General features: G+C 49.0%; 1 protein-coding gene across 2 annotated transcripts in view; it reads left to right on the top strand.

Annotated features, from left to right (window-relative positions):
- Positions 1-22,890, top strand: part of DENND2A (DENN domain containing 2A) — a 142,871-nt gene that overhangs the window by 103,687 nt on the left and 16,294 nt on the right. For both annotated transcript variants that reach the window (XM_053609367.1, XM_053609366.1), the window contains exons 11-15: positions 198-267; positions 3,009-3,086; positions 3,803-3,943; positions 6,133-6,281; positions 21,393-21,570. In XM_053609367.1, coding sequence (XP_053465342.1) covers positions 198-267; positions 3,009-3,086; positions 3,803-3,943; positions 6,133-6,281; positions 21,393-21,570 — 616 coding nt within the window. The remainder of the gene's footprint in view (positions 1-197; positions 268-3,008; positions 3,087-3,802; positions 3,944-6,132; positions 6,282-21,392; positions 21,571-22,890) is intronic.

Raw genomic sequence — 22,890 nt, 5'->3', positions numbered from 1 at the left:
ATCTCTGCCACCCTGACATTCACCCTGAAGGTACAGGAACCAGCACAGAGGTGGCATCTCAGCACAGAGGTAGAGAAGCAGGACCGTCCTATTGACAGCCTCGTCTAGCGTGTACCCTGGTGCTCACTATACCTCACTGCACGAGCCGGGATCTGTCCTTTGTTTTGCTTTGTAATGCCTTTGTGTTTCCCAACCAGCGAAACATTCTCATTTGTCTTAACTGGAGAGGACGGGAGCAGAAGGTTCGGGTACTGCCGAAGACTACTGGTGAGTACATCACTTTCCAGTCAGCTGGAGCTGGAAGACAGCCAGGCCTGGCTCCTTAGTCCTATAAGACTGAGAGCTACCACGTGCCATGGGAGAAGGAACAGGGGGAGTAGCGGGCTAACCAGTGCAGAGTTAGCGGGCTAACTGTGGAGAAGGCCTGGGGGCTTACCTAAGTCTTATTGGCAGGTGGAAATAACGTCTGTTTCTGTCAAAAAGAAATATTTTCTCTGGGCGGCGCCTGTGGCTCAGTGAGCAGGGCGCCTGCCTCATATACCGAGGGTGGCAGGTTCAAACCCAGCCCCGGCCAAACTGCAACAAAAAAATAGCCGGGTGTTGTGACGGGCGCATGTAGTCCCAGCTACTCGGGAGGCTGAGGCAGGAGAATCGCCTAAACCCAGGAGTTGGAGGTTGCTGTGAGCTGTGTGACGCCACAGCACTCTACCGAGGGCAATAAAGTGAAACTCTGTCTCTACAAAAAAAAAAAAAAAAGAAAAGAAATATTTTCTCCATTGTTTTTCCTGCCAAATAAAAAATATTTCTTTCCTTAAACCAAATGTTCTTACTAATAAAAAGAACTAAACAGATCCTGATCCCAGAGCATTCAGAATGGTTGCTAAAGAGAGAAGACGCAAATAATTCAAGAATATCCCCTTTAGAACAGTCACTTTTTTTTTCAGACAGAATCTCACTATCTCTCCCTCGGTAGAGTGCTGTGAGCTGTGATGCCACAAACAACCTCAAACTCTTGGGCTTAAGTGATTCTCTTGCCTCAGCCTCCCCAGTAGCTGGCATTACAGGCGCCCACCACAGTGCCTGGCTATTTTTGTTGTTATAGTTGTCGTTGTTTAGCAGGCCTGGGCCAGGTTCGAACCCACCAGCCCCAGTGTATGTGGCCACACCCTAACCACTGAGCTACAGGTGCCTAGCCCAGAGCAGTTACTTTTAAAAGTCAGAAACTTGGGTGGTGCCTGCGGCTCAAAGGAGTAGGGTGCCAGCCCCATATGCCAGAGGTGGCGGGTTCAAACCCAGCCCCAGCCAAAAACTGCAAAAAAAAAAAGTCAGAAACTTATCAATGAAATCATCATGCTAAATCACTTTAGAACGTATCATTTTAAGGCCCATTCTTTTGCCAGATCTTTTTCCCCTGAGAGTATAGTTGAGTTTCATAAATAGATTAAAAAACTATGAATGACAAGAAATACTTGCTTGGGCGGTGCCCGTAGCTCAGTGAGTAGGGCTCCGGCCACATACACCAAGGCTGGCAGATTTAAACCCAGCCCAGGCCAGCTAAACAACAATGACAACTGCAACAACAAAAAATAGCCCAGCATTGGGCAGCGCCTATGGCTCAGCGAGTAAGGCACCAGCGCCATATACCAAGAGTGATGGGTTCAAACCTGGCCCAGGCCAAAGTGCAACAAAAAATAGCCAGGCGTTGTGGCGGGCGCCTGTAGTCCCAGCTACTCAGGAGGCTGAGGCAAGAGAATTGCCTAAGCCCAAGAGCTGGGGGTTGCTGTGAGCTGTGATGCCATAGCACTCTACTGAGGGCGATGGAGTGAAACTCTGTCTCTAAAAAAATAGTAATAGGCTCGGCGCCTGTGGCTCAAGTGGCTAAGGCACCAGCCACATACACCTGAGCTGGCGGGTTCGAATCCAGCCTAGGCCCGCCAAACAACAATGACAGCTGCAACCAAAAAATAGGCGTTGTGGCGGGTACCTGTAGTCCCAGCTACTTGGGAGGCAGAGGCAGGAGAATCGCTTGAGCCCAGGAGTTGGAGGTTGCTGTGAGCTGTGATGACACAGCACTCTACCCAGGGTGACAGCTTGAGGCTCTGTCTCAAAAATAAATAAATAAATAATAATAGCCCAGTGTTATGACAGGTACCTATAGTTCCAGCCACTTGGGAGGCTGAGGCAAGAGAATTGCTTAAGCCCAAGAGTTAGAGGTTGCTGTGAGCTGTGATGCCTCAGCAGTCTACTGAGGGCAACATAGTGAAACTCTGTCTCCAAAAAAAAAGAAAACATAGATAATTGAAAAATTTAAATAGGTTAATATTTGTTGATCAAACTGATGATCCTTTTGATTTGAAAATCAGCTTAAAGGGCGGCTCTTGTGGCTCAGTGAGTAGGGTGCCAGCCCCATGTACCAAGGGTGGTGGGTTCAAACCCGGCCCCGGCCAAATTGCAACAAAAAAATAGCTGGGCGTTATTGCAGGCGCCTATAGTCCCATCTACTCAGGAGGCTGAGGCAAGAGAATTGTGTAAGCCCAAGAGCTGGAGGTTGCTGTGAGCTGTGACGCCATGGCACTCTACCGAGGGTGACAAAGTGAGACTCTGTCTCTAAAAAAAAAAAAGAAAATCAGCTTAAATGTCAGCTTTCAGAAAGACCTTCAGAAATGATTTATATCTGTAATTATACAGTAAGCATACAGTCTGAACACAATCCTTTGGGAGGAACTACAGTGATTTGCTCAACAAGTCAAGTATCCTTACTTTATGGCTCCATAGGCCGAACTGAGCACCTGCTGTGATTTGGGGTCCCTGGAAGACTAAAAAGTGATATATCACATGACCTGCAGTGCTTCCCAAGTGTAAAGGGAACACTTTACACTCCTTGAGTTTTCAAAAGCTACAATATGTGGAAATATCTGGCACTTAACACCCTCTCAAAAACATTTGGGTTCTTTCATTTCCTCAGATTGCTAAACATTCATAATTTCCTTGTGTTTCTCTCCCAAAAGCCTGGAGGCAAAGGGAAGCGTCTTCCTGAAGTGTACTGCATCGTGAGCCGCCTGGGGTGCTTCAGCCTCTTTTCAAAGGTGAGAACTTGGACCTCAGAGAAAGGTGGAAGGGAAGGAAAAGAGGGCCCTAGAAAGACCGAGGGAGCACCCCCATTTCCTGGGACTTTTAGAGTCTTATTCTCTACTTATTTTTAGAGATGTTCTCAGGTAGACACCTAGGAGTGGGATGTGCTGCATTCTTTGGTACCCTTTTGAGGAACTGCCTGGTTGCTTTCCAGAGAAGCTTCACTATTTACATCCCTGCATCGTGTGTGAGAGTTCGAGTTTCCTCACCTCCTCACCAACTTGTTCATTTGTTTATTAGTCATCCTAATGGGTGGGAAGTGGCATCTCATAGTTTTAATTTGAATTTTCTTAATGGCTCCCCACCCCTACTGCAATGAAATTTTAATTCCACAGATAAACATACATTAGAGGGCTACAAACTATTATAATATCTGAGTCTTTTCACCCCCTTGAGGCAATCCTGCTACCATGAAGAATGCTGTCTTTGCCCAGTAAGTCAAACAGCCAAACACAAAGTCAAAGGTACAAAGCCTTTGTGGGAAGAACTTCAAAAGGAGTGGACACACAGGGGAAGAGGATTGGGGCCAACAATGCATAAGGTCAGAGAGGAGGGCTGCTGGGCTTCCACGTAATTCTCGAGTCACTGACAGGCCCATTTCATCTAGAACTGAGCTATGCCTTGGTGTCCTGACTTCAGAACAGCTGAGCTGCCTTTCTGACCCTTGCAGATCTTGGATGAGGTAGAAAAAAGACGAGGCATCTCTCCTGCCCTGGTGCAGCCCCTCATGAGGAGTGTCATGGAAGCCCCTTTCCCAGCCCTTGGTAAAACCATCCTCATCAAGAACTTCTTGCCAGGCTCAGGAACAGAGGTAAGCTGCCAGCTTCTTTCTTTCTCCTGGGGAGGGAGCGGCCAAGACGGCCAAGTCCTAAGGGAGAGGCTAGCTTTCAGTGCCATGGAATTCAGTGGTGTCCTCTTGACTCCTCAGCCATCCAGATCACTCATCCTAAGTCCCACCTTCAGTCCAGGCCGTTCAGCCCAGGCTTCTGACCCAGAGAGCAAGCCAGGAACTCTACGTGGCAGCCGAGGTGTTTCTATTCACAATGTTAGCTCCACGCTAGGGACGTGCACCCCACACCGTATACTACTAGCTTCTCTAAGCAGCTCATTGTCACTCATAAATTTTATTTGAAACTATTTACATCTTGGGTCTGTATCACCTCTATAACTTCATAATGTAAAACAGAGTCTTATGGCCAGGCATGTACCTATAAACCTAGCACTTTGAGAAGTCAAGTCAGAAGGATCTCTTGAGCTTAGGAGTTCAATACCAACCTAAGCAAGAGTGAGACCCATCTCTACTAAAAGTAGAAAAATTAGCCAGGCATCACAGTGGGCACCTATAGTCCCAGCTACTTGAGAGGATCACCTGAACCCAGGAGTTTGAGGTTGCTGTGAGCTAGACTGACACCCTGGTACTCTAGCCTGGGCAATAGGTGAGACTCTGTCTAAAAAAAAGGCTGGGCTCGGGTGGCGTCTGTGGCTCAGTCGGTAGGGCGCCGGCCCCATGTACCGAGGGTGGCGGGTTCAAACCCGGCCCCGGCAGAACTGCAACCAAAAAATAGCCGGGCGTTGTGGCGGGCGCCTGTAGTCCCAGCTACTCGGGAGGCTGAGGCAAGAGAATCCCTTAAGCCCAGGAGTTGGAGATTGCTGTGAGCTGTTGAGGCCACGGCACTCTACCGAGGGCCATAAAGTGAGACTCTGTCTCTACAAAAAAAAAAAAAAAAGGCTGGGCACAGTAGCTCACACCTGTAATCCTAGCATTCTAGGAGGCTGAGGCAGGTGGATTATCTGAACTCACAGGTTCGAGACCAACCTGAGCCAGAGTGAGATCCCATCTCTAAAAAAATAGCAGGGCGTTGTGGCGGGCGCCTATAGTCCCAGCAACTGGGGAGGCTGAGGCAAGAGAATCACTTGAACCCAAGAGTTTGAGGTTGCTGTGAGCTAGGATACCACAGCACTCTACTGAGGGTGACAAACTAAGACTGCCTCAAAAAAAAAAAAGTCTTAGGGAAGATGGGCTCAGATACTACTTTCTTTTCATTCTTCTTAGACTTTAAAGCATGTCCCTTCCTTGGCTGGGTTGGGGGTTTAACGAAGAAGTTTGTTTCTATCCTTCCTACTCCCTTTATGTGGCTCAGTGCACATGAGGAGACAAATCTCATTCGTCCCTGAGTCCCTAGTTCTAGAGACTTTCAGAAAAGTAGGGCTCCTCTGGAGACAGACAGAAAAGGGATGAGGATGGGTCTAGGATACTCGGGAACAATAAGATTTCCCAGCACAGAGAGCAGCAGTGTCCTGTTTTCTGAGAACCCAAAACTACCCCATATCAGACAGAGATGGCTTGACCAGAGGATGCAGCCGAGAGGTTAATGGTGAGAAATCCCCCTATGATGACAGCACAGTGCGGAGATTGAATTTAGCCTTGCTCACTGTGAAGGAGGCAGCTACTTAAAGAGAAAAAATATGCACACGAGTACCAATGTGAGATGAATTCAGGATCGTTTCGACCAGGACAGAATAAGGAGATGCACCCAGTGCTGAAAAGACAACATCAGAATATGCTGGAGTGGGGCAGGGCTCACTATGAAATGCCTTCCCAAGAAGGCAAGTCTCAGAAGTGCTGCTCAGACCTGCTGGCCATTCTGCAGGGGCCTGTGATTTTGCTCTAGCAGGGGACAGGCCCACATGAGACACAGATGCTTCCACTGGGAACTTAAGGGATAGGACCATTTTCAGCAGGCAGAGAACTCTCTGTGGGGGTCCAGATACACTGTTACAGGGCAGAGCCTCTTGGTCATTGATTCTGCCACCTTCTCTCCATCCAAACCATCCCCAGTGTGAGACGCTTGCTTCCCTTCCAAGCTCACCTCCTTCCCCAGCCTCCTTGTGTTTTCCTTTTTTTCCTTCCCTTTTCCCCTGCCACTGGGTCACCCTCACTGAGGACCTCAGAGTGCCAGGGCAGGCCCCTACCTCACGGCTGCTCCCATTCCCCGGCAGGTGATTGAACTGTGCCGCCCTCTGGACTCCCGGCTGGAACACGTGGACTTTGAGTCTCTCTTCTCCTCTCTCAGCGTGCGCCACCTGGTCTGTGTTTTTGCATCCCTGCTTCTGGAAAGGAGGGTCATATTCATTGCAGACAAGCTCAGGTACCAGCCTTGGCTACTTCCACTGAAGTGTTTAAACAACAATCAGTCTCCACTGAAGTGTTTAAACAACAGTCAGTCTTGGACTTTCTGCAGGCTGTAGAGTGGGTGATTGCTTGGGAGTGAAGATTAGCTCTTGTGGGACAGGCCAGGCTGGGGGTCTGCAAGGTGTGCCAAAGGTGGGAAGCGAGGTGAGCCTGCTCCACTGTGCTATAGTCTGACTCTCTGGCCTGCTTTCCACTCTGTTGCTCCGTGCCAGGCACGCTACTATGTGGTAGGGAAACAGATTAAAGATGCATACCTGTCCTCAGAAGTTCTCTCCCCAGTGGGGAAAACAGAGAAGTAAACAGACTATACAGGATGGTGTTGTAAAGGCAGGGGAGGCAGTGAGTTCTGGGGCCTAAAGGAGGTCAAGTTCCTAGTGCCAAGACTCGGAGCAAGTGGTAAGCACATTCTGGGCGGAGGTGAGGACATGGAGGCTGAGCACATCACCTTCAGGAGCTGCAGAGCGGCTTACCATGGCTAGAGCAGAGAGGAAGGTGAAGGAGGAAGAGAAGAGCTGGGGGCGGCACCTATGGCTCAAAGGAGTAGGGCGCCAGCTCCATATGCCGGAGGTGGGAGGTTCAAACCCAGCCCTGGCCAAAAACCGCAAAAAAAAAAAAAAAAGAGCTGGTAGGAGCAGACGGAGGCGAGTTCAGGGAAGACTGCAGGGTCTTACTTGAAAGCACAGGCCGTGTCCTAAAGGCAGCCCTTCCCTCATCGTGGAAGTAAGTCCCATCTAATCACACACACATGTTCAGTGCCCAGTAGGATGCCACCCACATCCCAGTGGACACACGCAGTGATTTGCAAAGTCCACCTCATGCATCAAAGAAGATGCAGAAGGAGATTCAGTTAGGGATGATTTGGGTTAATTGTGAACTTGTTAAAAAGAAGAATTACTTCATTTTCATCATTTCAAAATATGGATCAGAGCCTTTTTCACTTTGGAACTAAGGGCACAGAAGCATAAGGGGCAGCTGCAGCTCTGGGAAGGGCCGGTATGAGAGGCCAGACAACCGGGAAAAGCAGATGAGGCCACCTGAGAAGTTCCATCTGGAAAGTTGCAGTGCCAGAAAAAGAAAACTGAACCACTGGGGTTTAGAGAGGAAATAGGGCTCTAAACTATGGAAAACAAAAGGAGAAAGAAAAAAAGGGAGAGAAGAATGGAAAGGACAAGATGTATCAACACGGGATTCGCCAGGAGGTGTGGCGGGAAGGGGCCATCTAGCCCGCTCCTCCCGCCATTCCCCTGTGCATCTGGCCATCTTTATGATGCTCCTCTTTGGCCAGCAGCCATTTGGCCTTTCCCAGGCTGCTCCCACCCTGGGTTTTAGTCAGCTGTTCACTTTTAGTGTCCCGGTTATTGTGCTCCTGGTGTGCTTTGTCAGCTCAGGAAGCAGGCCCTGCCTGTAAGCTGCAGCTGGTGCCAGGCGCTGGGCAGCTCTCCAAGCTGCAGGGCACTGGGGAATTCAGACAGGGAGTTCTCAAGGTTGGGGCCTTAGAAGCCCAGGATGAGTAGTAACCCTTCAGGGACCAGGATCAGATTTCATCAGCTTTATGGTCCCTGTCTTCATCCTTTGGAAGCAAGACTCAGTCCCCTACTCCCTCCAGCCCCTTGAGGTAGAATTCTCAGGCTTGGATTTGGGGTAGGGGGAAGCAATGGATTTGAGAGAGGCTAGAAATGAAAGTAAAGAAATAAACCTAGGTTAGCACGGTGGCTCAAGCCTGAAGTCCTAGCACTTTGGGAGACCGAGGCAAGAGGGTCTCTTAAAGTCAGGAGTTTGAGACCAGCCTGAGCAAGAATGAAACCTTGTCTCTACTAAAAATAGAAAAATTAGGCTCAGCGCCTTTAGCTCAGCAGCTAGGGTGCCCGCCACATACACCTGGGCTGGCGGGCTCAAACCTGGCTCTGGCCTGCCAAACAACAATGACAACAATAACAAAAAAAATAGCCAGGCATTGTGGTGGGCACCTGTAGTCCCAGCTACTTGGGAGGCTAAGGCAAGAGAATCGCTTCAGCCCAAGAATTAGAGGTTGCTGTGAGCTCGTGATGCCAGGGCATTCTACCAAGGATGACATAGTAAGACTCTGTTTCCAAAAAAAAAAAAAAGAAAGGAAGAAAGAAAGAAAAATTAGCCTGTAGGGCGGCGCCTGTGGCTCAAGGAGTAGGGCGCTGGTCCCATATGCCAGAGGTGGCAGGTTCAAACCCAGCCCCGGCCAAAAACCACAAAAAAAAAAGAAAAATTAGCCAGATGTCATGGCCCACACCTGTAGTCCCAGCTACTTGGGAGGCTGAGGCAGGAGGAACACTTGAGCCCAGGAGTTTGAGGTTGCTGTGAGCTAAGCTAATGCCGCAGCACTCCAGCCTGGTCAACCGAGTAAGACTCAAAAGTGTCTCAAAAAAAAAAAAAAAAAAAGTAACTTAGCGCCCATCAGAAGTGGAGTGGGGACAAACAGTCCCTAGGAAGCTTGCTTCTGGGGGAAGACATTAGACTGGTAGAGGGCCCAGCCTGAAAATGGGTATGATTAGAGATGAGCAGTACCCTAGCCTCCCCCAGGCTTCCCGTAGGGAAAAGAACAGAAAGTACTGACTATGTTTCTGATCAAGAACTATGATAGAGGCTCAGCGCCTGTAGCTCAGCAGCTAGGGCACTAGCAACAAACGCCTGAGGTAGGTTCCAATCCAGCCTGGGCCTGCCAAACAACAATGACAACTGCAACCAAAAACTAGCCGGGTGTTGTGGTGGGCACCTGTCGTCCCAGCTACTCGGGAGGCTGAGGCAAGAGAATTGCTCAAGCCCAAGACCTTGAGGTTGCTGTGAGCTGTGACACCATGGCACTCTACCCAGGGTGACATAGTGAGACTCGGTCTCAGAAAAAAAAAAAAAAACTGTGAAAGAGGCTCGGCTCCCATAGTACAGTGGTTACAGGGCCAGCCACATACACGGAGGGTGGCAGGTTCGAACCCAGACGGGGCCAGTTAAACAACAATGACAACTTCAACAAAAGGTAGCTGGGCTTTTAAATATATATATAAAAACACAAAGAACTATGAAAGAAAAGATGGGAACAGAAGAGAGGAGTGAGCCTTGTCTCAGACAAACACATCTCTAGAGGGCAGCATAGGTGAAGAAGCCTGGAGAAACCCTCTGCTAAGATGTCTGGGAGAGGACTTGGCCACCGCTGCCTTTCCTCTGGACAGATTTCTGGGTTCACTGGTTGGATACTGGGCCAGCCCCTTCCAAAAAACTGCTGTCACAGAGACAAAGGAAAACTAAGTGGGTCCCAACAGCTGGGCATTGCCCTGCCCCAGATCCCTGGGCCTGGCTGGTTCCCACCCAGCTCCCTGCCCTGCTCTGGGGCCTCTGGAATGAGGAGAGAAGTCGCTGCCATCATCTGAGAGGAAGGATTTTTGGAATTACTGCCCTCACCCCACCTTCCATGGTGCCTGGCATTCTGCCCTTACAGACTTAATTTAGTTCTTTCAAACAGCGCATGCCATGAGAGGGTCAGACGCCAGCTGTGGCTGTAGTGTGCAGCTCTGACTACAGTGCCATCAGGGGTTTTCTCTTGCATCAGCTGCCAGATGTCGGGCACTGTGGAGATGGGGCTTTGGTAGGGGAAGAGGAGCCAGCCAATAGGTGGATAATTTAATTTTGGTGCCCTCCGCGGAACCAGAGCCAAAGTGTTGTCATTTGTGTGTGTGTGTGTGTGTGTGTGTATGAGAGAGAGAAAGAGGAATACTCTTAAATAAGTTTCAGACCCTCTGCAGCTTTCATCAGATGTGTACATCCCTCTTATCACACAGGAAGGTTTTCCGGCACAGGGAGGACCCCGACCATCCTTAGCCATTGTCCCCGGTCTCCCCATTTCTGAGACACAGGGGTTCTCTGAGCTCAGGCCCCATGTGGCTCTGACTTTCATTGGCTCCAGGAGTCTCTATTTCCCTGAAGGCAACCTGTGCTTTTCCTGTTATAAGTGGCTCACCTTGCTCTCTTTCTTGCCCAATAAATTATCTTTCCATCCTGCACTAGTTTTGTGCAGACCTGATAAGGTGGGAAAATAAATACATAATGTCCTGAAGAACTGAGACAAGAAGAGAAGAAAACAAAGAGTGAGAACAGCAGCAGTGATGAACGTGGAGCATCGCCCCGGCCAGCTGCCCCTGAGAGTCTGGCCCGCCCAATTCTGTGCTCTCCACAGCCCTGTCAGATAGGCCTGTTACCGGGAAACCAGAAGGCCGGCAGAAGTCCAGTCACTTTGCTCAAGGAGACAGACAGTTAGGGGAGCTTTCTGGTGTTGGAGAAGACGGTGAAGCCCAGCCGGGCACCCGTGTCTGGGGGCCTCCACAGAGCTGTGTGAGGAGAGGCTCTAGAACAGGCCCTAGGGCCCCTCTGCTCTGCCGTCAGGTCAAACTGTCACTGAGAGATCTCCTTTTCTCCTCGGCCAGGCTCTTCTTTCCTCCCTCCCAGTCTCAGTGACGGAGGTGGGACTGAGTGGCCTCTAAAGTTCCCCCCAACTCTGAAATTCCCTGACTCGGTGGTTCAGGTGGAAGGATGTGTTTCTACCTGGATTTGTCTGATTTAGCAGAAAAGAGCCAAAAAGAATGGAAGGGTTCCTGGGCCATGCATGCAATGACAAACAAGGTCACCGATGGCTGGCTGCAAGTTGTCCTAGTGGGAAAACTGCATGAAGAAGATCTGCAGCTCGCATCAGCTGGTCTCTCCCATGCTCCTGGTGCAGGTTCCCAGTCCGTGGGGCTGAGAGTGGGAGAGTGCCTCCTTACTCCCTCATTTCCCATCAGGAGCCCCACTCAGTGAGACCACAGGGCAGGGCATGAGAACAGGACATGTCACAAACTCAGCTGCCCCGTGACATCCCAGAGGGGACCTTCGCCTGTTCAGGGTCTGTCATCACCACTTCCAGCCCTCTGCCGCCACAAACACGGTCTGTTTACTTATCACTGCTGTGAGTCTCCCCATCACAGGGAGTCATGGCAAACATCGTATGGGTTAGAAGAGGGTTTTAAGTTGAGCCAAAAATCTATCCAATTTAGAATACCATGTTTGCTGTGTTTCATCTTTACGGTGGACATTGAGTGTTTCTAAGGCCTCTGTCAAGCCAAAGTTTGACAGATGGAAAAGAAAGAATGTTGTTGTGATGGCTTGTTCTGTTGTCATAACGACCCAGATAAATATTTCTCTGTATCCTTGTCTTCATTTCCCTGATGATAAACATTTTATTTGTTAGTTTATGAATTTTAATTCCAAAAAGGTTTGGCTAAACCTACAGACCAGAGTAAATAATAAATGCAAAGCTACACATAAACAAGTTTGTAGAAAAGATGGAACAAGGTTTTAATATTCAAGAAATTTGCTTTTGGCTTGGCACCTGTGGCTCAAGTGGCTAAGGCGCCAGCCACATACACTAGAGCTGGCGGGTTCAAATCCAGCCCTGGGCCGCCAAACAACAATGATGGCTGCAACCAAAAACAAATAGCCGGGTGTTGTGGCGGGCGCCTGTAGTCCCAGCTACTTGGGAGGTGGAGGCAGGAGAATCGCTTGAGCCCAGGAGTTGGAGGTTGCTGTGAGCCGTGATGCCACTGCACTCTACCCAGAGCGACAGCTTGAGGCTCTGTCTCAAAAAAAAAAAAAAAGAAAGAAAAACAAATTTGCTTTTTATCATTTTGGTGGAACTTTTTATGATTTAAATGAAGCGAGGGGAAGGGCGGCGCCTGTGGCTCAGTGGGTAGGGCGTCAGCCCCATATACAGAGGATGGCGGGTTCAAACCCGGCCCTGGCCAGCTAAAACAGCAGTGACAACTGCAAAAAAAAAGCTGGGCATTGTGGCAGGCACCTGTAGTCCCAGCTACTCGGGAGGCTGAGGCAAGAGAATCGCCTAAGCCTAAGAGAGTTAGAGGTTGCTGTAAGCTATGACACCATGGCACTCTACTGAGGGCAAGGGAATGAGTCTCTGTCTCTAAAAAAAAAAGAGGGCAGTGCCTGTGGCTCAGTCAGCAAGGCGCCGGCCCCATATACTGAGGGTGGCAGGTTCAAACCCGGCCCCAGCCAAACTGCAACCAAAAAATAGCCGGGCGTTGTGGCGGGCGCCTGGCACCTGTAGTCCCAGCTACTTGGGAGGCTGAGGCAAGAGAATCGCTTAAGCCCAGGAGTTGGAGGTTGCTGTGAAATGTGTGAGGCCACAGTACTCTACCGAGGGCCATAAAGTGAGACTCTGTCTCTACAAAAAAAAAAAAGAAAGAAAGAAAGAAAAGAAAAAAAGAAAAATCTGAGGCCTTAAGAAGTTACAGGCTTGGCTCAGCGCCTGTAGCTCAGCAGTTAGGGCACAGACCACATACACCAGGGCTGGCAGGTTTAAAACCAGCCCAGGCCTGCGAAACAACAATGACAACTGCAACCAAAAAACAACTGGGTATTGTGGTGAGTGCCTGTAGTCCCAGCTACTTGGAAGGCTGAGGCAAGAGAATTGCTTAAGCCCAAGAGTTGGAGGTTGCTGTGAGCTGTGACTCCACAGCACTCTACCAAGGGCAACATAGTGAGACTCTGTCTCAAAAAAAAAAAAAAAAGGGCAGCGTCTGTGGCGCTCAAAGGAGTAGGGCACTGGCCCCATATACCGGAGTGGTGGGATCAAACCCAGCCCTGGCCAAAAACTGCAAAAAAAAAAAAAAAAGGGTGGTTCCTGTGGCTCAAGGAGTAGGGCACTAGCCCCATATACTGGGAATGGCCGGTTCAAGCCTGGCCCTGGCCAAAATTGCAAAAAATAAATAAATAAATTTAAAACAAGATCAAACTGTTTTATTGATAAAGTCTGCCTTCTGAGTTGTGGCATTTCCACTGATTATGGTGCTGCTCTGAACACTGGTCAAAGGGGAGCCTGCCTCTGCTTGTGGTGTATTTGGCCTAGGAGAACTTGGATTGGCAGTGATCATGAACTGTGATGTGCCTGATGCAGCCCTGATCATTGGTATCAACATCAATAAAGATAATTTTGCAAGGGCAAAAAAAAAAAAAAAAAAAAAAAGATCGAACTGTTTAAAAATAAATAAATAAAAAGAAGTTATTGGGCTTTACCTGAGACCACACAGGAAGTAACAGAACTACTTTTCTTCTTTTTCTTTTCTTTTATTTTCGAGAGAGAATCTCACACTCGCTCTGGGTAGAGTGCTGTAGCATCACAGCTCACAGCAACCTCAAAATCTTGGGCTTGAGGGTGGCACCTGTGGCTCAAGGAGTAGGGTGCCGGTCCCATATGCTGGAGGTGGCGGGTTCAAACCCAGCCCCGGCCAAAAACCACAAAAAAAAAAACAAAAAATCTTGGGCTTGAGCAGTCCTCTTGCCTCAGCCTCCCAAGTAGCTGGGACTACAGATGCCCACCACCATGCCCAGCTAGGTTTTTTATTTTTTGTAAAGACAGGGGTGTTATTCTTGCTCAGGCTGGTCTTGAGCTCCTAAGCTCAAAGGATCCTTCCACCTCAACCTCCCAGAGTGCTAGGATTATGGGTGTGAGCCACTGTGTCCTGCTTTTTTAAATTTTTTGTAGAGACCAGGGTCTCACTATGTTGCCCAAGCTGGTCTTGATCTCTTAACTTCAAGCAATTCTTTTGTCTCAGCCTCCCAAAGTCCTGGGATTTCAGGCGTGAGCCACTGTGCCTGGCCTGAACTAGTTTTCTTGAGTCCCATCCTATGTTCTCTTTAAACTCTGTGGCACAGGGTTTGCAAGGACAGTAATGGAAACATAGCAACTACTGTATGGTGACACCCAGCTCCCAGCAGGTTCCACTAGGCCTCAGAGCAGACCTGAGTTTATATTTCACTCATATTCTGGGGAATTATGCTCCAGTAGGAGAGGACTTTGCCATCGGATGCTAAAGAATACTGATAGAGGGGTGGTGCCTGTGGCTCAGTGAGTAGGGCGCCGGCCCCATATACCAAGGGTGGCGGGTTCAAACCTGGCCCCGGCCAAACTACAATGAAAAAATAGCCAGGCATTGTGGCAGGCACCTGTAGTCCCAGCTACTCATGAGGCTAAGACAAGAGAATTGCCTAAGCCCAAGAGCTGGAGGTTGCTGTGAGCTGTGATAACACAGCACTCTACCGAAGGCGACAAAGTGAGTCTCTGTCTCTAAAAAAAAGAAAGAAAGAAAAGAATACTGATTGAATCATCCTTCCAATTCCTGAGATATTTGTCTAATTCAGGAAACTCATCATTTATTTTCTGGCTGCATCTTAGAGAAGCTCTGTGCTAGATTCTTACTAGCTCATAGACAGAAGCCTGCTGAGCATAGGAATCCCAAGTCTGGCACAGAGGGTTGGTAGCAACCAGAGCCAAAGCGTCTTCTCCAGAACTTAAGCATTTGTGAGTATATCCTGATGTTCCAGAATAATGCTTCAGGCCTCAGGGACCACCACCCAATAGCAAAACATTCCAAAACCTGACCCTTCTCACCTGCAACCGACCTACCTCCCACTAGGGCCTTCTCTTCCCTGCCCCCCTTTTGCACAATTGATAACAGCTGTGGGAGCTGGCCTTTCCTCCACCCCCACTGATGTGAGCCAGCTGGTGGCTCTTTTCTTGGGTTTCCTTCACTCTGCCTCTCCTCCTGTCCACTGGATGCTGCTCTAGGCTATGCCATGAGCCTGCTTGAAGAGTCACCCTAAATCGCCAGTTGTTGTGGCAGGCGCCTATAGTCCCAGCTACTTGGGAGTCTGAGACAAGAGGATCAATTGAGTGTGAGGTTCTGTGAGCTATGACACCATGACACTCTACCTATAGTGACAAAGTGAGACTCTGTCTCAAAAAAAATAAAAAGAGGGCGGCGCCTGTGGCTCAAGGAGTAGGGCGCCAGTCCCATATGCTGGAGGTGGCGGGTTCAAACCTAGCCCCGGCCAAAAACCACAAAAAAAAAAAAAAAAAAAAAATTAAAAGAGTCAGGCAGCGCCTGTGGCTCAGTTGGTAGGGCGCCGACCCCATATACCAAGGGTGACAGGTTCAAACCCGGCCCCGGCCAAACTGCAACCAGAAAATAGCCAGGCGTTGTGCAGGGCGCCTGTAGTCCCAGCTACTCGGGAGGCTGAGGCAAGAGAATCGCTTAATCCCAGGAGTTGGAGGTTGCTGTGAGCTGTGTGATGCCATAGCACTCTACCGAGGGCCATAAAGTGAGACTCTGTCTCTACAAAAAAAAAAAAAAAAGAGTTGTCCTTACAGTTCTCAGAACCACTGCCCATTCCTAAGAGACCACCTATCCTACTGTGCCACCTGCCTACCCCACCCCTAAGAGATCTCTCCTAGCTTTCACAGGTGTGGGAATAAAATTGTTCCATTACCACTTGCAGCAGTGATCAAGAAAAAGACGTAAGCTCAACTCAAAACAATCCTTTCTTTTCCCCTTTACCACTTATTTTGGGAGAATACCTGCCACTTAACAACTATATTTGCAGAATTTGGCCTTTCCTTTTATTTCACAGGCAGAATTGTTTTGTTTGTTTGTTTGTTCGAGACAGAGTCTTACTCTGTTGCCCAGGCTAGAGTGCCGAGGCATCAGCCTGGCTCACAGCAATCTCAAACTCCTGGGCTCAAGGGATCCTCCTGCCTCAACCTCTCAAGTAGCCTGGACTACAGGCGCCTGCCACAATGCCCAGCTAATTTTTCCATATTTAGTAGAGAGGAGATCTTGTTCTTGGTCAGGCTGGTCTGGAACTCCTGAGCTCAAGGGCTCCTCCCACCTGGGCTTTCCAGAGTGCTAGGATTATAGATGTGAACCACAGTGCTGGGCCCACAATTGTTTTTAGAAGTTTTTTTTTTTTTTGAAACAGAGTCTCAAGCTGTTGCCTTGGGTAGAATACCGTGGCGTCACAGCTTACAGCAACTCCAACTCTTGGGCTTAAGCGATTCTCTTGCCTCAGCCTCCCAAGTAGCTGGGACTATAGGCACCCACCACAGTACCCAGCTATTTTTTTGTTGCAGTTGTCATTGTTGTTTTAGCTAGCCTGGGCCAGGTTCGAACTCAACAGCCTCAGTGTATGTGGCCAGCGCCCTACCCACTGAGCTATGGGCGCCGCCTATTTTTAGAATATTTTTTTTTTTTTTTGGCCGGGGCTGGGTTTGAACCCGCCACCTCCGGCATATGGGACCGGCGCCCTACTCCTTGAGCCACAGGTGCCGCCCTCTATTTTTAGAATATTGATGTGGACTAGGAAGCAAAAAGAATGGGATACCCCTCAAATAACTGCCTGCTTGTTGCCATGTTTTTCTGGGAACCCTGTGTTCCATGGGCTCTAGCTAAGGAGCTGTTCATGAGAACCAGAACATTTGGCTCCAGCTGCAAAAGCAGAATCAGATTAGATGATTAAAATAATACTTGTTATAGGACGTAGTCAACAGTGGCAGCACCAAACTGCAGAACCAATAGGTTACCCAGCTGAGTTGCCGTCATTTGCCCATCAGGCCTGAGCACAGTTGTCCTTTAGTGCAGGGCATCTGGTTCACTGTCACATCTGTCCATCCATGCTCCGCATCTGGCACCAGCATTGATCACCACCTTTCCTAACCTTGCTCCAACCACCTTCTCTTCCAGTTGGTTCACACTCACTGCAGCTGAACTGAACTGGTCCTCAGTGTCCCAGCCCCCAGAGCCTCCATCACTGCCGGCAGCATAGGGCTTCCATAGAGTCACAAAAGGCTCTAGCAGCAGAGCGAAGCAAGAAGCCCATTGTGCTTCCTCCTTCTAGGTGGCCTTTTCTTTGAGTTGGAAGAAAAATTAAACAGATTTCATTCTCTGTTGCAAAGATGGTGAAGAGCACATAGGCTGTTCTCAAGGTCCTTCCTGTAACTCTCCTGCCTCCTCCAGTGGGCTGGACCCTTCTCACCCCACCCAGAACCCAGGTTACTTTCACCCTACTTAGCCTCACTTTCTTTTTTTTTTTTTGAGACAGAGCCTCAAGCTGTCACCCTGGGTACAATGTCATGGCATCGCAGCTCACAGTAACCTCCCAACTCCTGGGCTCAAGCGATTCTCCTGCCTCCGTCTCCCAAGTAGCTGGGACTACAGGCGCCCATCACAATGCCCGGCTATTTTTTGGTTGCAGCTGTCATTGTTGTTTGGCAGCCTGGGCTGGATTCGAACCTGCCAGCTCAGGTATATGTGGCTGGCGTCTTAGCCGCTTGAGCCACAGGCACCGAGCCTAGCCTCACTTTCTTTCACTGTAAAATTCAAAAGAAGGTAAACTCGAGCTTCAAGATCTCTTCTAGGAATCAAATTCTGTGATCCTATAATATTAAATCCCCTGAATCAAAACTGCTTAAACCACAACTCTGAAATGTAAAATGAATCTGAAACAAATACTACATTTTTCTCCTCCTTTAATGGACTGACAAAAGTGAGTGCTTTGGCGGCACCTGTGGCTCAAGGAGTAGGGCGCCGGTCCCATATGCCAGAGGTGGCGGGTTCAAACCCAGCCCCGGCCAAAAATCACAAAAAAAAAAAAAAAAAAAGTGTCAAACTGTTTGGGCGGCGCCTGTGGCTCAAAGGGGTAGGGCGCCAACCCCATATGCCAGAGGTGGCAGGTTCAAACCCAGCCCTGGCCAAAAAAAAAAAAAAAAGTGAGTGCTTTTTTTTTTTCTTTTTTCTTGAGACAGAGTCTCACTTTATCGCCCTCAGTAGAGTGCTCTGGAGTCATAGCTCACAGCAACCTCAAACTCTTGGACTCAAGTGGTTCTCTTGCCTCAGCTTCCCCAGTAGCTGGGACTACAACAACACCCAGCTATTTTTAGAGACAGGTTCTCTCTCTTGCTCAGTGTGGTCTTAAACTCATGAGCTCAGGCAATCCACCAGCCTTGGCCTCCCAGAGTGTTAGAATTACAGGTGTGAGCCACCGCGCCCACCCATTTTTTTTTTTTTTTTAGGCAACCTGTGTTTGTCCTAGACTAGAGTGCCATGGCAACACTCTAGCTCACAGCAACCTCCTGGGCTCAAGCAGTCCTCCTGTCTCAGGCTTCCAAGTAGCTGAGATTACAGGTGTACACCACCACACCCAGCTTTTTTTTTTTTTTTTTTGCAGTTTTTGGCCGAGGCTAGGTTTGAACCCACCACATCCAGCATATGGGGCCGGCGCCATACTCCTTTGAGCCACAGGTGCCGCCCTCACACCCAGCTCATTTTTTTACTTTTAGTAGAGAAGGGTGTCTCTATTGCTCAGGTTGCTCTCAAACACCTGTCTCAGCCTTCCAGAGTGCTAGGATTACAGGCATAAGCCACTATGCTAGGCCTATTTTTTTTTTTTCTTTTTTTTTTGTAGAGACAGAGTCTAACTGTACCGCCCTCGGGTAGAGTGCCGTGGCGTCACACGGCTCACAGCAACCTCTAACTCTTGGGCTTACGGGATTCTCTTGCCTCAGCCTCCCGAGTAGCTGGGACTACAGGCACCTGCCACAATGCCTGGCTATTTTTTGGTTGCAGTTTGGCTAGGGCTGGGCTTGAACCCGCCACCCTCGGTATATGGGGCCGGCGCCCTGCTCACTGAGCCACAGGCACCGCCCTGCTAGGCCTATTTTTATTGTTTTTCAGTTTTTGGCAGAGTCAAGATCTCACTATGTTGCTCAGACTAGTTTTGAACTCCTGGCCTCAAGGAATCCTCCCCCTCGGCCTTCCAAAGTGCTGGGATTACAGTCATGATCCCCCGCTCCTGACCTTTCACTTTTATTTTATTCTTATCTTACAAGTACTTCTAAAAGGCATCTAAGGTTTCTTTATTTTTTTCTTCTTTTTTTTGGCATCTAAGGTTTCTTTTTTTTTTTTTTTTTTTTTTTTTTTTTCTTTAATTTGGCCGGGGCTGGGTTTGAACCCGCCACCTCCGGCATATGGGACCGGCGCCCTACCCGCTGAGCCACAGGCGCCGCCCGGCATCTAAGGTTTCTAATCCCATCTCATTATAGAATGAGAAGAAAAAAGAACTTTTGTAGCAGGCTCACTAGCAGTAAGAAATGAATGCAAGGAGGCCAAGTGCAGTGGCTCACGCCTGTAATCTTAGCACTCTGGGAAGCCGAGGCAGGTGGATTGCCTGAGCAAGTGCAAGACCTTGTCTCTAAAAATAGCTTGGCATTGTGGTGGGTGCCTGTAGTCCCAGCTACTTGGGAGGCTGAGGCAAGAGAATCACTTAAGCCCAAGAGTTGGAGGTTGCTGTGAGCTGTGATATAACAGCACTCTACTGAGGGTGACATAATGAGACTCTCTGTCTCAAAAAAAAAAAGAAAAACTGAGGCAAGAGGATCACTTGAGGCCAAGTTGGAGGTTGCTGTGAGATAGCACTCCATCCAGGGCGACAGCTTGAGTCTTTGTCTCAAAAATAAATAAATAAATAAACAAATAAAATCATCTCTGAAGGCTATCACTCATCATAGTCTTGCTGAGTAATAGAACTGATGTTCAAATGATAACCCTGCAGAATCCATTCATTCAGTCAGCAAACAGCAGGAATTTGGCACTTCACAAAGCAATGGAGAGAACAGGAATGCTCAGTGATTGCCATTAAACAGCTGCATTATGATCATTACTCTTGAAGAGAGATTCCCAATATTTCTCCCAATGTTATTTTTTTACATTTTGGTGCTTTTTTTTTTTTTTTTGAGACAGAGTCTCTCCTGGTCACCCTTGGTAGAGTGCTGTGGCATCACAACTCACAGCAACCTTAAAGTCCTGGGCATAAGTGATTCTCTTGCCTCAGCCTCCCAAGTAGCTAGGACCACAGGAGCTCACCACAACGCCCGACTATTTTTCGAGATGAGGTCTTGCTCTGTCTCAGGCTGGTCTTGAACCCATGAGCTCAGGCAATCCACCTACCTTAGTCTCCCAAGTGCTACAATTACAGGCGTGAGCCACGCCACTGTGCCCGGCTACATTTTGGTGCCTAAAAGAGTTAGCCCTTGGTCATCTAGTATGCCATCCTTTGACCAGGATTCTAGGGAGGGGCAACTTTATATTAGAGTTTCACTTTTATAAAATGGACCATTTTGAGCTGGATATGATGGCTCACATCTGTAATCCCAGCACTCTTGGAGCTTGAGGCAGGTGGATTACAGGAGTTTGAGACCAGCCTAAAAAAGACCCCGTCACTGTCAAAAATAGAAAAACTAGCTAGGCATTGTGCTGGGTGCCTATAGTCCCAGCTACTTGGGAGGTTGAGGTAAGAGGATCACTTGTGCCCCAAGTGTTTGAAGTTGCTCACAACACTCAACTCGGGAGAAGAGTGAGACTTGTCTCAAAAAAAGAAAAAAAAAAAAGACCAATTTGGAGCTGACTGCTAGCATGCCAATACCAAAAGAATTTGTCTCCTTTTCTCGGATGGCACCCAGATATTCATGCTTGGCTCAGAGAATGCTTGGAATAGAACAAAGCAAAAGCTACAGCATCAGCATATGGAGCATCTTCAGTAAGAGAATGAGCATCCATGAGGAAATAGGCTTTAATCATGTTTTCATTTTGTTTGGGAAAAGGGATGGAAATGAAAGGTTTAATCAAAACCTCACAAGCTCGGCGCCTGTGGCTCAAGCGGCTAAGGCACCAGCCACATACACATGAGCTGGTGGGTTCGAATCCAGCCTGGGGCCCGCCAAACAACGACGGCTGCAACCAAAAAATAGCTGGGCGTTGTGGTGGGTGCCTATAGTCCCAGCTACTTGGGAGGCAGAGGCAGGAGAATCGCTTGAGCCTGGGAGTTGTAGGTTGCTGTGAGCTGTGATGCCACGGCACTCTACCCAGGGAGATAGCTTGAGACTCTGTCTCAAAAAAAAAAAAAAACAACCTCACGTGAAAGTGAGCTTGAAAAATTATCCAGGGTGCTGGGTTAGTCCCTGTAGCTGTGTCTTAAAGTCTCTGGCGTAGGCTCTAAGTACCCCATGTTGACTGATCCACACTTATCACCTTCCCTGACCTGAGTGCAACCACTTCTCTCCCCGCTGCCTTCTCCTATGGAGGCTGCCCTCTCCTGAGCCTGAGAAGACCCCCTGCTCTGCCCTCACTGACCCATCCCCCTCTCCCTGTTCTCTCTATGGCTGCAGCACCCTGTCCAAGTGCTGCCACGCGACAGTGGCACTCATCTACCCCTTCACCTGGCAGCATACCTACATCCCGGTGCTGCCACCCGCCATGATCGACATCGTGTGCTCGCCGACCCCCTTCCTCATCGGGCTGCTCTCCAGCTCGCTGCCGCTGCTCAAGGAGCTGCCCCTGGAAGAGGTGAGCTCCTAGGTGTCCCTGTCCCCCTTCCATCAAGCTACAGAGTCGGTGGGGCTGCAGAGACCCAAGGGGAGGTGCTGGCTAAGGCCCCCTGCAAGCACATGGTATCAGGAGAGCAGGGACCACAAGGCTTTGTCTGACACAGGTCATACACTCTATGACTGCAAACATTCTTTCCTTCCAGATGAAATGCCTGGTGTGAACACCCATTGAGAAGGGTGGTAAAGAACAACTTAGCCAGATGTCAAAAATAGCCCTCTGCCTTTCCTTCCCTCCCCGCTACCTCCCTGAGAAGGAAGTCCTGGAGCATCTAGCAATAGCTGGAATTCATGCTTGCCCGAGAATTCTGTGCTAGTAGGTCCTGTTATATCTCAGTTAAAAAGACAACCACCAGGGCAGTGCCTGTGGCTCAGTGGGTAGGGCATCGGCCCCATATATCAAGGGTGGCAGGTTCAAACCCGGCCCTGGCCAAACTGCAACAAAAAAATAGCTGGGCATTGTGGTGGGGGCCTGTAGTTCCAGCTACTCGGGAGACTGAGGCAAGAGAATCGCCTAAGCCTGAGAGTTGGAGGTTGCTGTGAGCTGTGTGATGCTACAGCACTCTACCAAGGGTGATAAAGTGGGACTCTGTCTCTACAAAAAAAAAAAGAAAGAAAAGACAACCACCAGCGTGGTGCCTATGGCTCAGTGGGTAGTGTGCTGGCCCCATATACCGAGGGTGGTGGGTTCAAATCCAGCCCAGGCCAAACTGCAACAACAACAACAAAAAAGTCAGGCATTTTGGCAGGCGCCTATAGTCCCTGCTACTTGAGGGGCTGAAGCAAGAGACTCGCCTAAACCCTGGAGGTTGCTGTGAGCCATGACGCCACAGCACTCTACCAAGGGTGATAAAGTGAGATTATGTCTCTTAAAAGAAAAAAAAGACAACCACCAAAATGGACTTTTGTTTTTGATTTTTTGTCTTGTTTGTTTGTTTGTTTGTTTTTGAGACAAGGTCTCACTCTGTCCCCCAGGCTGGAGTGCAGTGCAAGGTCACAGCTCACTGTAGGTCTAAACTCCTTACAGCTTGTCGTAGCCTGGAACTCCTGCCTCAGCCTCCCAAAGTGCTGGGATTATAGGCATAAGCTCCTGTACCTGGCCCCAATTTTTTTTTTTTTTTTGAGACAGAGTCTTACTATGTCGCTGCCCTCAGTAGAGTGCTGTGGCAGCACAGCTCACAGCAACCTCAAACTCTTGGGCTCACGCGATTCTCTTGCCTCAGCTTCCCAAGTAGCTGGGCCTACAGGCACCCACCACAACACCTGGCTATTTTCTTCTTGT

This window comes from Nycticebus coucang, chromosome 11 (genome assembly GCF_027406575.1).
Source record: "Nycticebus coucang isolate mNycCou1 chromosome 11, mNycCou1.pri, whole genome shotgun sequence".
Classification (NCBI taxonomy): Eukaryota; Metazoa; Chordata; class Mammalia; order Primates; family Lorisidae; genus Nycticebus; species Nycticebus coucang.
The sequence above is the reverse complement of the archived record's forward strand: the minus strand, read 5'-3'. Positions and strand labels throughout refer to the sequence as shown.